Source organism: Chiloscyllium punctatum, chromosome 26 (assembly GCF_047496795.1).
Source record: "Chiloscyllium punctatum isolate Juve2018m chromosome 26, sChiPun1.3, whole genome shotgun sequence".
Classification (NCBI taxonomy): Eukaryota; Metazoa; Chordata; class Chondrichthyes; order Orectolobiformes; family Hemiscylliidae; genus Chiloscyllium; species Chiloscyllium punctatum.
Window position 1 is genome coordinate 18,855,891 of NC_092764.1, and position 17,101 is coordinate 18,872,991.

The following is a 17,101-nucleotide window of genomic DNA, read 5'->3' on the forward strand; positions in this document are numbered from 1 at the left end:
GCTGTATGTAACATTAATTAGGCCACACCTGGAGTACATGTGTATCTCTAGTCATCACACTAAAGGCTGAATCTGATTGCACTAGAGTGGGTATAGAAGAGATTCACCAGGATTATGCCTTGTTAAGAGCAATTCTAATCTGAAGACAGAGAGAGGGTACTTACACTGGGGTTGTTTTCCTTAAACAAAGAAGGCTGAAGGAAATCTGACTTGAGGTATACAGTACTTAGTTATAAAGCACAAACACAGGGGAGATGGGGTGAAACATTTCCCCATATTAGAGGGGTCAGTAACCATAGAGCAGAATTAGCAAGTTTTGAGAAGATTTGTAGCTCAGGTTGAGGTTCTGGATGTAAGTTTGCTCACTGAGCTGATAGGTTCATTTTCAGACATTTCACCACCATACTAGGGGTAACATCTTCAGTGAGCCTCCGGGCTAAGCACTACTGATGTTTCCTGCTTTCTATTTATATATTTGAGTTTCCTTGGGTTGGTGACGTCATTTCATGTGGTGACTTCATTTCCTACAGTGATGTCACTTCAAGTTTTTTTTCTCAGGGGGTGGTAAATGGGGTCCAAGTCTATATGTTTGTTGATACATAAATAGAAAGCAGGAAACCTCAGCAGTGCTTCGTCCAGAGGCTCACTGAAGATGTTACCTAGTATGGTGACGAAACATCTGAAAATGAACCTTCCAGCTCAATGAGCAAACCTACATCCATGGAGTAGAATTTTAGGGTAGAAGGTTTAGAGGGGTTTGGGTATCTGCAACTCACTGCTTGATAGGGTGGTAGAGGGTGGAACCTTCATGACATTTAAGAGCTATTTAGATTAAAAATTCAAAACGTTGTAGCATACAAGGCTACATGCCAGTGCTGGAAAATAGAAATTAAATCGATGGGTATTTGATTAGAATGGACATGGGGCCAAATAGCCTCATTCTGTGCTGTAAAGATTGTACTGACACCAAGACACTAAAAATAATTCAAGACAAAGTTAATATTGACGTGGACACATGCAGAGAAATTAAGGAAAATCAGTTTAGATTTGTTAAGGGTTTTTTTTTAATTAGCTGGAGCTTTGAAGAGAAAACAGTCAGGGTTGATGGGGCAATGTTGTTGATGTTATGTCCATGGACTTCCAAAAGTCATTTGATACAGTGACACAACAGAGAAAATTAGACCTCATGGGAAAAAAAGGGGCAGTATCAACAAGAATGCAAAATTGGCTGAGTGACAGGTAAAAAGGTTGTGGTTAATAGATACTTTTCAAGCTCCAAGAAGGAACGGAGAGGTGTTTCAGTATTGGGATCCATGTTTTTTGTGATGTATTAATGACTTAGACTTTACACTCTGGTGGCTAGTTTGCTCAGCAGTCGCAGACGGAATGGGCTGAATAGTTTCTTTCTGTGCTGTAATCTTTGTGGTTCTATGATGTAGGGGCTCAATTTCAAAATTTGCAGATGATACAAATCGTGGAAGCAATGAGGAACATATTGTACTTCAGAAGGATGAGTTGGTGGAATGGACAGGTAGATGACAAATGAAATTTAATGTGGAGAAATGACAGTTGATTAATTTTGGTAGGAAAAGCATGGGGAAGTAACTTAAAACAGTACAATTCTCAAGGGATGCAGTATCAAAAGGGCCTGCATGTATGAATGAAGATGTCAGGACAGTGTGAAAGCATAGCTGATAGCATCCAAAAAGATCAATTAGAAATAGATAGTAAATGCCAAGAATGGCCAGATTCCAAGAATGAATTTAAAATAGTATTTAAAACACGAACATGCTATAAAATGGAATGTTTTCTACATGAATTATTTCAACTTTCTGATCTAAAGAATAAAATGAGATAGAAATGATTTCATGTCCAAATGAGAGTCTAAAGCAGCTTGAAGTATAATCCTATTGAAGTGATAATTTTCTGTTGTTGGAAGTTGTGTTGAATGGATTTTATTCGTTTTGACCTTGTATGTTGCGGTTCACGATATTCTTGCTTTCCTTTTTAAATACAAACTGTAACATTGGTCTCACTTCCAAAGAGCTGATAAAGTTATTGCGACGAGAAAAAAATTGGATCTTAGGGTCAAATTAACATATGGTGAAAGCTGATTCTATGAATTGTTTGAAAAAGTACTTGAAGACAAGATTTAAATAACGAGTTCTGAGAAGATTTGTAGTTCAGGTTGAGTTCTGCATGTAAGTTTGCTCACTGAGCTGGAAGGTTCGTTTTCAGACATTTTATCACCATATTAAGTAACATCTTCAGTGAGCCTCTGGTGAAGCGCTGGTGTTATGTCCTGCTTTCTATTTATTTGTTTAGGTTTCCTTGGGTTGGTGATATCATTTCCTGTTCTTTTTCTCAGAGGGTGGAATGCCATGTTTCTATCAGCAAACACATCGATTTGGGGGACCCCATCTAACACCCTCTGAGAAAAAGAACAGGAAATGACATCACCGACACAGGAAATGATATCACCAACCCAAGGAAACCTAAACAAATAAATAGAAAGTGGGACATAACAGCAGCTGCGCTTCACTGGAGGCTCACTCATGATGTTACCTAGTATGGCAACGAAATGTTGGAAACGAACCTTCCAGTTCAGCAAGCAAATTTACATCCATGAGATTTAGATAGCTAGAGCAAACAAAAATGACTAAGCATAACAGCCCTTTCAAAAGCTGAGCGCATGCATTATGAGCTGCAAGGTTCTGTGACTTCAGTCCCTTTACCACTGAAACCCTTCCTGGTTTATACCAGTTGCAGCTTCAATTTCAATGCACAATTGTTGATGTCCAAAGGTGCAAAATACAGCTTCCTGTCCCAATCACCTATTACCAAATATTGCAGAACAAGTTTGAGAGGCTCGGAGCAAATTACTGCAGATGTTGGAATCTGAACTGAAAACAAAAAATGCTGGAAATCACAGTGGGTCAGGCATCAGGGAGAGAAAATAAGCTAACATTCTGAGTGTAGATAACTCGAAACATCAGCTTGCTTTCTCTCCATAGAGCTGTGATCTCCAGCACGTTTTGTTTTCAGGTTTGACTAACTTTACCTAATGATATGATTTCTTCTGGTTTCTTCTCTGACAACACAATCAGTTTAAAATCCTTGTTTAGAATTTTTAAACTAAACTGGATGTTGACTCTTTGGTGACAGTACTCTGAAACTTTGTAAAGTCTTGCCTTATCTCCTTGTTATTTTTTGGTTTTCTATAGGTTTCCACTCCGTTAATTTCACTGATGGTGTAACCTTAAATTGTTTTATCCCTACTCTCTGGAATTTCTGCTTTAAATAATCACAAGCTGCTTTTAAAAAAAAATATTCTCAAGTTTTTTAAATGTAATTCTTCTTGGCTCAGCTTGGTACCTCTATTTCTTCAAAATACATTGGGAAGTCTTTAACATTAAAGATCCGATATAAATTCATATTAATATCCAACTAAAGTGTATAAATCTGGAGTGGGTCTTCTGTTTGTGATGCAACCAAGATTCTTTGCAACTGTAAAGCTCCTTAATTACTAACAAAGTGCATTTGATATTCCAGCTATTGCTTTAGTTGTTTTGTCAAATTCAATTACTGGAGATGGCATTTTGAAACTAGTAATATGCTTGTAAAAATGTAGCCAATTAATGAGTTTTTAAAAAATATCTCAGTGGGGCATGACAACTAAATATTACATCAAAGGTGACTCATTTGTGCGACAACATGAGGTACTGACTACCACTTGTGATTTTTCTCACATTAGGATTGAAATCTTCACCAGTGAGCCTTAAAGAAAATCATAGTGAGATACTCTTGCAGGGCTATGGGATTAGAACATGAAACTGGAACTAATTGGACAACAATTTCAGAGTTGACACAAACATTTCATCACGCTGCACAAGTACTTGTAGTACAAACAAGCTGTTAAGCACAATAGTTTTATATCCACATGTTCTTTTCTCCATTGGATTATCCCACTTGCTCCTGAAACATCTATGCCTCAACTACTTGTTGCAATAGAAATTTCCAATCTCTGAAGAAAGTTCCCCATAATTTTTTAATGAGCTCAGTGACTACCTTATTTCCAGAGCCCCTACGTTTCGTTTGCAATAACCCTACAATCTGTTCATGTCTTGATGTAATTTGTTGCTGTTCTCTATTATTTAAACCCCCAATTTGTTAACATATAAAAATTTTAGGACTATACATCCAACTCCTGTGTAAATAATGAGTAGCTTTAGGCAAGACTAATTCACAACTTTTGCCAGTCTTATGGAACTTTGTGTAACACATTGTTTTTTCAGTAAGGAGACAGGTTGCTAATTGCTCTGCTGCCATGTTCACTGACTCTATGTTCTTGCTTGCATCATGAGTCTATTAGCATGGAAGTCTTTACTATATTGAAATTAGTTTGAAAATCAGAATTTATTATGCCTACTGCATTGTGCTTCCTTATTCTGTTACTTAAACTGATTCAATAAGGTTGGTTAAGTTTGACCTCTTTTGAAATCTGTGCTGATTACTGTATTATATTCTCAGGTTCTTTATAATTTTCCATGAGATCTTTAAATAAGGACTAAAATTATGTTTCCTATGTTACGACATGAAGGTTAATGAAGCCCAGACACCCAGAAAAGCTCACCTCGCTTTGTTATCTGTTAAAATATGAATGCCAGCGAACTCCCAAATTCCACTATTTAAAGAAAGTAACATCAATTTATTATTTAACTCTAAAAGTGAACATTAAACAATAACTATTCACAAATCTAAGTCCCCTTTTCTTTTAATTGCTTATTACCTGCCTCCAACTCTATGACAAGATGCTCTTCCAATAAGACACTTATTAAAATTACATCAACTTAATTTCAAAATCACACAGGCGCTGTCATCTTCTGTGACTTCACTCTTCCAGCTGCTGAATTCTCTGGGTCATTGTCTTTCTTTTTACTGTGAGTGTGTTTCATGTGAAAAGGTACCCTTGATAGAGAGTGTTTCCTAATTTCTTAGGTTTGTCTTGATGGCAATTACTCTCTTCCCAATTTTCAAAATATCTATTTTTATATCCCCAACATCAGTTCGTCTCATTGATTCGATGTTGGCAAAACAATAAATCCATCTCAACTGGTTTTAGTATCCTGGATATCATTTAAATTGATTGCTTAAATTTGAATTGTCGTCAAAACAGCAACCAAAACTCAGGTATCCATTTCACAGCTGAATGTTACATATTTTCAATTTCCAGTACACTATGAGACTGCCATCTAGTTATATATGCACAGTTGCTTGTAATCTGTCAGATCATAACAGCATTCACTCTCTCTTAAAGGTCTTGTACACATCTTCAACTTCATAACACCGATCATTGAAGTTAAGATAATTGGTCTATAATTTACTGGACTTGTTCTACCAGTCATCTAGCACTGTGTTTTCTAATGATTCTTAAATATGTTTTAACAATGTCTCTGCAAACATTTCTCTCACTTTTAATATGTATGGAGGTAATTCATTCAGATCAAGATTTCTGTCAATCCAGATTTATTAATGATCTCTCCCCATTCTCCCTTAAGTGCATTTCTGTTCCTTTTCATCTCTTCTTCGCTTCCCATTTATGACAAGGGCAACAAGAAATCCATGAGGACATCACCTGGTAATTCCCTTCCAAACCACACACCATACTGATTTGAGATTATATCCTTAGTTGTCACTGGATTAAAATTCTGGAGCTCCTTTCCTGGCAGCATTATCTACCTCTTGCCAGGGATGCAGTGATTGGAGAGTGCAGCTCAGCACTATCTTCTCTGGGGCACTTAGGGATCTGATTCTGATCTAGCAAATGACATCCACACCCCATGAACCAGTATAAAAAATGCCTACCATTTAGGTTATTTTTCTGGTGAATATCAATGCAAAATAATTAATATTTTTGCCTTTTCGCAGTCATTAGTTAATTGTACATCTATAAGTGGCTCTTTACCTATTCCCATTTTCCCTTAGTTAGTTTTGTGCTTGTTAAATAACTTGCTATTCCTTTTTGAACTCCTGTATCATTTTGTGTTGTGGTTTCTTTATCTTCAATTTTTAAAACTTATTCCTGATCTCTCTGTATTCCCTTTTGTTGAGCCCCCCTTTTTTGAATAGTGTTTGCCTTTTTAAGATTTCACTGTTAACCTTATTTCCTGTGCATCCTTGGTATGTCATCACAGGCTAGTACTTGCCATCAAGTGGAATTTATTTAGTCATAGTCATAGAGATGTGCAGCATGGAAACAGACCTTTGGTCCAACCCATCCATGCCGACCAGATATCCTAACCTACTCGAGTCTCTTTTGCCAGCACTTAGCCCATATCCCACCAAACCTTCCCAATCATATACTCATCTAGCTGCATTTTAAATTTTGCAATTGTACTAGCCTCCACCACTTCCTCTGATAGCTCATTCCATTCATGTACCACCCTCTGAGTGAACAAATTGCCGCTTAGGTCTCTTTCATATCTTTTCCCTCTTACACTAAACCTATGCCCTCTAGCTCTGGATTCCTCCACCCAAAGAAAAAGACTTTGTCTATTTATCCTATCCATGCCCCTCATGATTTTATAAACATCTATAAGGTCACCCCTCAACCTCTGATGCTCCAGGGAAAACAAACCCAGCCTATTCAGCCTCTCCCTGTAGCTCAAATCCTCCAACTCTGGCAACATCCTTGTGAATCTTTTCTGAACCCTTTCAAGTTTCACAACATCCTTCTGATAGGAAGGTGACCACAATTGCATGCAATATTCCAACAGTGGCCTTACCAATGTCCTGTCCAGCCGCAACATGACCTCTCAATGCATATACTCAAAACTCTGATCAATAAAGGAAAGCATACCAAACACTGCCTTCATTATTGTATTCACCTCCTACTCTACTTTCAAGGAGCTACGAATCTGCACTTAAAAGTTTCTTTGTTCAGCAACTCTCCCTCGGACCTGACCATTAAGTGTATGAGTCCTGCTAAAATTTGCTTTCCCAAAATGCAGCGCATCGCGTTTATCTAAATTAAACCACCAAATGGAATAGAATTGAAGGCTTTGGGGTGTTTTTTAAAGTTGCGAGTCACACATACATGGCAGTGAGTTACACATTGGAATCTAATTGAGTGATTCATATAACCCCAACAGTGGGGAAACAAACCCTTCAGCGCAACAAGACCACACTGACCCTCAGAAGAATAACCCATCCAGACCCATTTCCCCACATTTACCTCTAATGCACCTCGCCTACACATCCCTGAACACTGTGGGAAATTTTAACAGGATTTGGATTGAATGGTTAACAGATACCCAGGAGTGTGATACAGACTGGAACCTAATCAAAGGATTGAGGTGGCTAATGTACAGAGTCCCTTAAAAATGGAAGTCAGTTACAGATTGGAATATTATCAAGGGGATTCGGGATGATTATGTGTAGAATAACAGATACCCAGGAGTGAGCTGCAGACTGCAGTCAAATTGAGGGGATTGAGTGATTTATAGGCAGAGCAATGGGATACGAGAGGGAAGAAAGCAGAGGGGAAAGTACCCACCATGGACCAACTCAACAATGAGCTGAGCCAGACAGGATTCAACTGCTGTATGTGGAGGTTTCCATGTGTTCTGAAAGATGGGAGAGAAACAGGCAGATACTCACATTTTCTATGATGTTGCAGTCAACTATCTGAAGGACAGGGAATCCCTTAGCAGAGACGCAGAGTTAAACTCAGTTGAAACTGTCTCCATCACACACACCCACACATAGAAACTGAATTTATTCCCCTGGACTTTATTAATTATCGCCTTAAATGTTTCCACTTCTGATTCATTTCTTTGTTTGTCTGTAATACTTGCTCTTTTGTTTTCCCTAGTTTCGTTCTCATCCCTAAGAATCGCTTTGGGTCAGAATTAAGGGGTGCGAATTTAAGATCTCTGAGAGGATTGAGAGTTTTTGGAACTCCTTGCAAAGAGAGCTGTGAAGGCAGAGTCCTTGTGTATATTTAAGGCTTAAATCAGCAGAGAATCAAGGGTTACAGGAAAAGTGCAGGAAGGTGGACATGAGTAAAGTCAGATCAGCCAAGATGCTACTGAATGGCAGAGCAGTATTGAGGGGCTGAACAGTGTACTCCTGTTCTACTATGTCATGGTCTTATGGCCGATTATTTTGTTTCTTATTTACTCTTTTGAAATGTCTAATCTTAATGTTTATCTTAAATATTGTTATTGTTATAGCCCCACAGTCCCCAATGCATCCTACATTTTCCATTTCTTTTCCTATCATTAAATCCAGCAGTGCTCCCTCTCAAGGGTGTTTTACATTCCAGGTAAGATAACTACAGTCTACGTGCTACAATCCATCATAAATGATCAATTCTCTGTACTCCTTTTAGTACTTCTTGCCAATTTATTTTGGTCATTAAAATGGGCCAAATGGCCTCCCTTTGTTCCTATAGAAACAGTTATCTTGTAGATAGATTCTGGCTGACTGCCTTCAGTCCTCTTAGAGGTACATTAGAGAAACCCATGAATAAAATAGTAATAAAATATTCCTGCATGCCTAAAATGATCTTTGAATCATATGATGCCTCTCAGCTCTGGATCCTTTACACATGTGGTTGGGAAATGTTAATGTACTGTGGCCAATACAATACGCTTCTCTTCCAATAATCTCCATCCTGTGGTTATGATAGGAATAGGTTCTAACTCTGAAACGTTGGATGGAGAATGGTAAGTGCAGCTGGTAAAATGCCTGGCAATGAATTGCACTTCAGTATGCAGGAGAGAGCTCTATTGGTACCTTTTCATGCATTCCCAAAACTTTGAAAATAGTTTGAGTTAACTTCCAGGGGGCCAAGGATCTCTGAAGATTTTCTTAAAATTCTGAATGTGATGCCAGATTGAAGTCATGCTCAATATATGATCATGCCACTAGACAGTGTGAGGTATTCTTTCCAAGCAATCCCAAAGTCAAATGAGGAAATGATTCTGTCATTTTCATCTTTATGTGTATCTGAAGCTCCTCTATATTAAAAAAGATGCTCTTGTGGTAGCCTTTTCTCTCTCAGTATTGTGGTGGTGACTCTGCATTAAGCGTCATGTAGTGTAGTCTGAGTTCTGAGGAAGGGTCACTCAACCTGAAACATTAACTCTCATTTTTCTCCACAGATGCTGCCAGATGTGCTGAGCTTTTCCAGCAATTTCTATTTTTGTTTTTGTTTTACCATGTCCACGGTCCTTTATTAGTTTTTATCACCTGGAGTGGCTGCAGTCTGCCTCAGCTGCCTCACAGCGCCAGAGACCCGGGTTCAATTCCCGCCTCAGGCGACTGACTGTGTGGAGTTTGCACGTTCTCCCCGTGTCTGCATGGGTTTCCTCCGGGTGCTCCGGTTTCCTCCCACAGTCCAAAGATGTGCAGGTCAGGTGAATTGGCCATGCTAAATTGCCCGTAGTGTTAGGTAAGGGGTAAATGTAGGGGTATGGGTGGGTTGCGCTTCGGCGGGGCGGTGTGGACTTGTTGGGCCGAAGGGCCTGTTTCCACACTGTAAGTAATCTAATCTAATCTAATCTAAGCTGCTGAAGAGGAAGACAGTGGGATGAGAAAGTGCATGATTCACTGGACTCTGTTTTCCTGGGCCATTAGCTCAGCCATGTGAGTTGTTTGTTTCTGGTCACCTCTTCCAGTACCCTTCCAAATAGTCTGCCTCCAGAGGTGTATCCAGGGTGGCACGGTGGCTCAGTGGTTAGTACTGCTGCCTCATGGTGCCAGGGACCTGGATGATTGTCTGTGGAATTTGCACATTTTCCCTGTGTCTGTGTGGGTTTCCTCTGGGTGCTCTGGTTTCCTCCCACAATCCAAAAGATGTGCAGATAAGGTGAATTGGCCATGCTAAATTGCCCATAGTGTTCAGAGATGTGTAGGATAGGTGTATTAGTTAGAGGTAAATGTAGAGTAATAGGTTCAGGGTTACTCTTCGGAGGGTTAGTGTGGACTTGTTGGGCTGAAGGGCCTGTTTCCACACTGTAGGGATTCTATGATAACATTTTTTGTCAATATCTGTCATCTTAATATCTTCCTTCTAGTGGAAATTTAGATGCCTAGGAGGTCATAACTCAGTGGCTAATTCACCATAGGTCTAGGTATACAGCTATCGCCCATTATTAGCCTGGCAATGACTGTAAGTTGATAAAATATGCATGCCCAAGGAACCCTGAGTGATGATGTTGTCTTATCGAAAGATGCTGAGAATACATCAACAGCATCAGGACAAGAAAGGCCATGGTCCAACATGTTGGCATCGCGCTATTTATCAGCATTGACAAAAATGACACTGGTGGTTATTTAGATATATTCACATATGTAGGCTCCACAATTCTCAACTGTATGTCACTTGTTGCTGAAATCAACAGATATATCATAAAAACTGGAGCAGCCATATCCCGTTGAGTAAGAGTGTGAACCAATAGCAAAGTGACTAAAAAAAAATTAAACGTTTTCCTTGTCAGTCTTATCGACGGTAGCGAGACCGGGACAAAATATGCTGGAAAGGCAAAAAGACTTAATCATTTCCACTTTTATTATCTCAGACATATCATTGGATTTCCTTGGTAGAACATCAACTGTACCCTTTCAGTGAATATTAATATCAAACAAAATAAAGATTTTAAAGTTCACCTGTATTCTTTATTATTTTTCATACATACAAGCCAAATTTATACCCTTACATATTTCTGTGCAAAATTATGTTATATGTATATGTTATATATATATATGTAAATGCAAACAAGGACTCAGAGACTTAGTTCCACCAGTAAGACAAACAAGAATCCAAGGCCTTTACTTCTTTATAATTTTCAAAGTTTGGGAGAAGATTTGTAGCTCGGGTGCTCGTTGTTGTGGTTCTGTTCACCAAGCTGGGAATTTGTGTTGCAGACGTTTCGTCCCCTGTCTAGGTGACATCCTCAGTGCTTGGGAGCCTCCTGTGAAGCGCTTCTGTGATCTTTACTCCGGCATTTGTAGTGGTTTGAATCTGTCGCTTCCGGTTGTCAGTTTCAGCTGTCCGCTGCAGTGGCTGGTATATTGGGTCCAGATCGATGTGCTTATTGATTGAATCTGTGGATGAGTGCCATGCCTCTAGGAATTCCCTGGCTGTTCTCTGTTTGGCTTGTCCTATAATAGTAGTGTTGTCCCAGTCGAATTCATGTTGCTTGTCATCTGTGTGTGTGGCTACTAAGGATAGCTGGTCATGTCGTTTCGTGGCTAGTTGGTGTTCATGGATGCGGATCATTAGCTGTCTTCCTGTTTGTCCTATGTAGTGTTTTGTGCAGTCCTTGCATGTGACCTGCATCCATGAACACCAACTAGCCACGAAACGACATGACCAGCTATCCTTAGTAGCCACATACGCAGATGACAAGCAACATGAATTCGACTGGGACAACACTACTATTATAGGACAAGCCAAACAGGAAACAGCCAGGGAATTCCTAGAGGCATGGCACTCATCCACAGATTCAATCAATAAGCACATCGATCTGGACCCAATATACCGACCACTGCAACGGACAGCTGGAACTGACAACCGGAAGCGACAGATTCAAACCACTACAAATGCCGGAGGAAAGATCACAGAAGCGCTTCACAGGAGGCTCCCAAGCACTGAGGATGTCACCTAGACAGGGGACGAAACGTCTGCAACACAAATTCCCAGCTCGGTGAACAGAACCACAACCACAAGCACCCGAGCTACAAATCTTCTCCCAAACTTTGAAAATTATAAAGAAGTAAAGGCCTTGGATTCTTGTTTGTCTTACTGGTGGAACTAAGTCTCTGAGTCCTTGTTTGCATTTACATATATATATAACATATGTTACATAAGGAAAATATCCTGAAGTAATGGACTATGGATAGAATAAAGCCATAGTAGGCTGTTTTATTTGTAACTTGTGGATAAATTTAATTTCATAATTATGACGGGTGTTGGGTGTAGGTTTGCTTGCTGAGCTGGAAGGTTCATTTTCAGACATTTCGTCACGACACTAGGTAACATCTTCAGTGAGTCAGCCTTTGGTTGAAGCTTCCTCTGGAGGTTCACTGAAGATGTTATCTAGTAGGGTGAGGAAACTTTTGAAAATGAACCTTCCAGTTCAACGAGTAAATCTACATCCAGAACTTCAGCCTGAGCTACAAATCTTCTCAAAACTCACTATGACGGGTATTATTAAACCAATTTCAATATCTACAATGCAATTGAAATGATTTGGTATCAAACAGCTGGATATAACCCTGGGCTTTGAATTACTTTCTAAAATACTCTTCCCTTAGGTTTGCACATTTAAAACTTTGGGCTAGTTATTCACAGTGCTGCACACAAAGACAAAATGTATTTTTCAGGTCAAGTATAGGTAGAAGGCAGAAGATACTTGGAGCAAGGCATATTGTAATAAAACTTTGAAGATATGTAGCATTATTCATATTGCATTCTTCATGCAGTAATGTTATAGAAGTGTTACAGCGTAGGAGGCCAATCAGCACATTATGTGTGCACCAGCTCTTCACATAAGCATCATTACCAGTGTCAATTTCTTGCTTCTCCCCCTTACTGCTGCAAATTATTTCTTTCAAAATAATCATCCAATGCCCCCCTGAATGCTTCAGTTGAACCTGCCTTCCCTACATTTCCAAAGTGTATTCTAGACCCTAACTACTCACTGAGTGAAAAAGTTTTTTCTGGAATCGCATTTGCTTCTATTGCAAATGACTTTAAATCCACGCCTTCTGAATCTTGATCCTTTTATGAGCGGGATCAGTTTGTCCTTATCTACTCCATCAAGCCCGGTCATGACTTTGAAAATCTGTATCTGATCTCCACTTAGCCTTCTTCCCTGCAAGGGGAAAACCCCCAACTTCTTCAATCAATCCACAAGACTAATTACTGGAATTCTTCCTGCAAATTGCTTCTGCACTCTCCAATGTGTTGATATCCTTCTTATAATGGGGTGTCCACATGCTGAACAGGAGTTAAAACAAAATGCAAGGATCATTGACCTGAGACATGAAGTTTTATCTCCTCTTTCCCTCCAGATGAGTTGACCAACTGTCTGAGTATTTCATAGCGCTTCCCTAGGAAGGATGAGAAAACATTGGAGAGAGCACGGTGGCTCAGTGGTTAGTACTGCTGCCTCACAGCACCAAGGTCCCAGGTTCAATCCCAGTCTCAGGTGGGTGGAGTTTGCACGTTCTCCCCATGTCTGCTGGGTTTGCTCTGGTTTCTTCCCACAGTCCAAAGATGTGCAGGTCAGGTGAATTGGCCATGCTAAATTGCCCATCGTGTTAAACTGCAATAGTCAGAGGGAAATGGGTCTGGGTGGGTTACTCTTCGGAGGGTTCGTGTAGACTTGTTGGGCCAAAGGGCCTTTTTCCACACTGTAGGGAACCTAATCTAATCCAAAGAACCCAGAAGCCATTTGCAGGAATAATTCCAGGAGTAAGGAACTTCAGTTATGAGGATTGATTGAAGACGTTGGGGCTGTTCCCCTTGGGAGAAGAAGACTAAGCGGAGATCTGATAGAGGTTTTCAAAAGCTTAGAGATGTACCAGCAGATTGTCTGGAAGTACAGAGGCAGATTGGTTATACGGCTTTGGGAGGAGAAGAAGTAAAACGTGGGGCTGGATGAGAGGATGAAGGGCAGGAATGAGTGAAAAGTGTTAGACAAGGGAAAGATGAAGACCATGTTGTGTCCCCTTTAACTGAAGTTGGAGACACCTAGTGGTGATGTCACCGCGCTGATGTATTTTCCAGGGAGTGCGGAAGCGGATCGGAATTTCAGCTCCAGCTGAAGGAAAAACGGGTGGCATTGGCACGCTGCAAATCCGAGTTTCAGCCCGGCACCGGTCTCAAAGCGGTCCATTAACGAAAGCAGTTCTCCAGCGCTCAGCGCCGGGCTCCCTTTGCACCGAAAGCTCGGCGGTAGCCTTGAAATCTTTTATTTTGGTAACTGCAGCTCCTGTAGGAGCCCGAGTCTGCGAGCCATGGGCACTGGAATGAGTAAGGTATGTGGTAGATATGGGGCGTGTGTGTGTGTGTGTGTGTGTGTTGACAGTGTCGCCGAGAGAGAGGGAGGGAGAGGGTGGAGAGAGATAGGAGAGACAGATCGTTACAAATCGACTGGATTCCTCGGGTGAAATTGCAAGCTCTTGCCCTTTGGCGGCTCGCGTTTCCCACCGATGTAATGAGAGCAATTGCTGACATTTCCAAAAACACCACGGCATTTGATCGGAAGTGAACAGGGTGTCTCCGCTGCGTGTTTGAGCCACCGCTGGAAGGAGCCTCGCGAAAAAGTTCACCAATTGCCCCTTCACCCTCTCCCATCCCACCCTCCCCCCCCAAAAAAAAACTCAAACAAGAGTTTGTGACGGTCGGTAGAAACGATCTGGGTGGGTGGGCAATAAACAGTGCTTTTAAATCACCCTAAATTTAGGATTTGCTTTGAGACAGATCTCCTCCCCGCCCACCACCCCCTTAAATGTCCCAGACAGGAAACTAACATGTTGTTCACCCAGCGTTGCCTCGGAATGGATTTGTTGTAGCAACCAACAAAAATAAAACCCAAGAGTTCACAGGAAAGGTTAAATTTGAAATCATTGATATGTTTTAAGGGGTGAGGCGAGGGAGAAGATCTGAACCCCTCTATCCATTTCGCCCGAGGGACCTGCATTTTTGGTCAGCGTCCAGCCAAGGTCGTGATGGAAATGTGACCCGCAGTGGAGACAGCAAGGACAGTCCGACTGGTGTCAGTCAGGGAACACACTAGTCTTGACCCACGCTGTCCTTGAATCTAAACCCCTCCAACACTCTTCCTTGATTTCTCCCCACTCTACTCTCGTTCCCTCAGAAATGAGCGGATGAACACCCACCTGTCGTAAAAGAGGCAGGAGGCTCTTGTGTTTCCAGGAGCAACCAGTGGAATTCAGACTTCACATTCTGTTCAAAACGAAACGAGGTTAAGTGTGTTGTGCCTTTTAAATAAAAACATGAGTGCACTGGCCTCACTACTCCGCGTTTCTCTGCTGCACAGACGATATGCAGTAATTTTGTTGTTCAACAGTGCTGTTAGCATTTCTTCAGTGAATGTATTTGGAAGTTAGCACGCCATTGTGGTGCTGCATCTGATCTCAGCAGGCGACTTGGCAGTTGTTCATGCGGCAGGCTATTCTGGGAGCTTGGTCTGTTTAAATATATCTCCATGTACTCAGGCCTTGTGATACTTACTGTGAGTGCAGTAACAACAACTTTGATCTTCAAAGACCTGAACGAGTCCACGTTTTATCAGCCCAGCGTAATTAGGAACAGCGTACAGGTTAATAGAAAATAACTAATGATGCTCATTTGAAGAGCTGGTGCAGACATGGTGGGCCGATTGGCCTCCTTCTACACTGTAACACTTCTGTGATCAGTGCTAAACTTCTTTTACTCATTCACAGGATGAGGGTGTCCCTGTCTAAACATAATTGTCCAGAGGGCTGTTAAGAGTCAACCCCATTGCTGTGGATCTGGAGTCACATGTAGGCCAGACCAGATGAGGATGGTAGTAGTTTCCCTTCCTTAAAGGACTTTAGTGAACCAGATAGGTTTTACTCTCACAATTGGTAATGGTTTCATGGTTGTCATTAGATTCTTAGTCCCAGACTTTTATTGAATTCAAATTCCACCACCTGCCATGGTGGGATTTGAACCCAGGTCTCCAAAACATTTCCTGGATCTCTGGATTAACAATCAAGGCTATCACCTCCATGGGACTGTTCTTTGGCAAAAAAAATGGGGTTGCTTATATAGTTGATTGTACAAAAGATTGATTGATCAGAAACTGAACTGGCCTAACCAGATGTAAATACTGTGGCTGCAAGAGCAGATCAGAGGCTGCGCATTCTGGAACAAATAATACACCTCCTATCTTCCAAAACCTTTTCCAATGCCTACAAGGCAAAAGTGAGGACTGTGCGGAAATAATCCCTACTTGCCTGAATGAGCACCTTTCTAATGTAATCCAACATGTTCAACCGCACCAAGAGAAAGTGGAATTTTGTCCTTGACCTTGCTCTCTCCACCATTGACAGTCTGCAGCAGCAGAATATTATCATCCACAAGACATACTACACCAAAGCTTCTTGGCAGCATCTTTAGAAATTGTGACAATTCCAATCTCGATGGAAAAGGGCAGCAGGCCTATTTGAACAGCATCAAGTTTCCCTTTAAATCATGCATCATTATGACCTGGAAGCATGTCACCAATCCATGATATACATTGCTTCTTGTGGGAATCCCTACCTAATATCACCTTCCCATAAAAACTTCAGCGATTTAAGAAGCTGCCTCACCACCATATCCTTAAAAAAATGAGGGATGGGAAATAATGCAAGCATTTCTCAAAATGCTCACATCCCATGAATAAATTGTAATATAAATCTTTTTTTCTTTTATTATTTAAGAGCAATGCATAGGGTGTTAATTTTGTCTGCCCATGCTATCAGACGGTGGACTCAATTATTAATAGTACAATGGGAAAATTGTCTTAAAGCTTCCTGACTGTTTTGTTTTCACCAGGTTTCTGTATATCTGATGAAGGGCTTTTGCCCGAAATGTCGATTTTCCTGCTCCTCGGATGCTGCCTGACCTGCTGTGCTTTTCCAGCACCACTCTAGTCTTGATTTTGCATATCTTAGATGATTGAATTATCTTAGAACAATGCAGTGATGACTCTAGTTCTGAGTATTTGTTTGTAATATTTTTAAACATCTCAGCTTATAGGATTTCCAGCACAAATAGTCTTTGTTAGTTCCCAGATAGTTTTCTGAAAGATGTCCAGTCTGGTATTGGCTCCACTTGTAGTTTTAGGCAATCTACAGGGATCTGTGAACCAAACTAACCAATGAAACTCAGAGGAATTCAGTTATTAAATCCTATATGTGGGTGGCACAGTGGGCGACACGGTGACACAGTGGTTAGCACTGCTGCCTCACAGCACTAGAGATCCAGGTTTAATTCCTGCCTCAGGCAACTGTCTGTGTGGAGTTTGCACATTCTCCCCGTGTCTGCGTGGGT

General features: G+C 40.9%; 1 protein-coding gene and 1 long non-coding RNA gene across 2 annotated transcripts in view; one reads left to right on the plus strand and one right to left on the minus strand.

The window, feature by feature from the left end:
* LOC140496312 (uncharacterized) overlaps window positions 1-15,131 on the minus strand; it is a 23,669-nt gene extending 8,538 nt beyond the window's left edge. The window contains exon 1 of the long non-coding RNA XR_011964237.1: window positions 14,917-15,131. This is a non-coding gene — a long non-coding RNA (uncharacterized lncRNA). The remainder of the gene's footprint in view (window positions 1-14,916) is intronic.
* dusp22a (dual specificity phosphatase 22a) overlaps window positions 13,812-17,101 on the plus strand; it is a 119,679-nt gene continuing 116,389 nt past the window's right edge. The window contains exon 1 of the mRNA XM_072595906.1: window positions 13,812-14,052. Within this exon, the coding sequence (XP_072452007.1) occupies window positions 14,032-14,052 (21 nt within the window). The 5' untranslated portion in view covers window positions 13,812-14,031. The remainder of the gene's footprint in view (window positions 14,053-17,101) is intronic.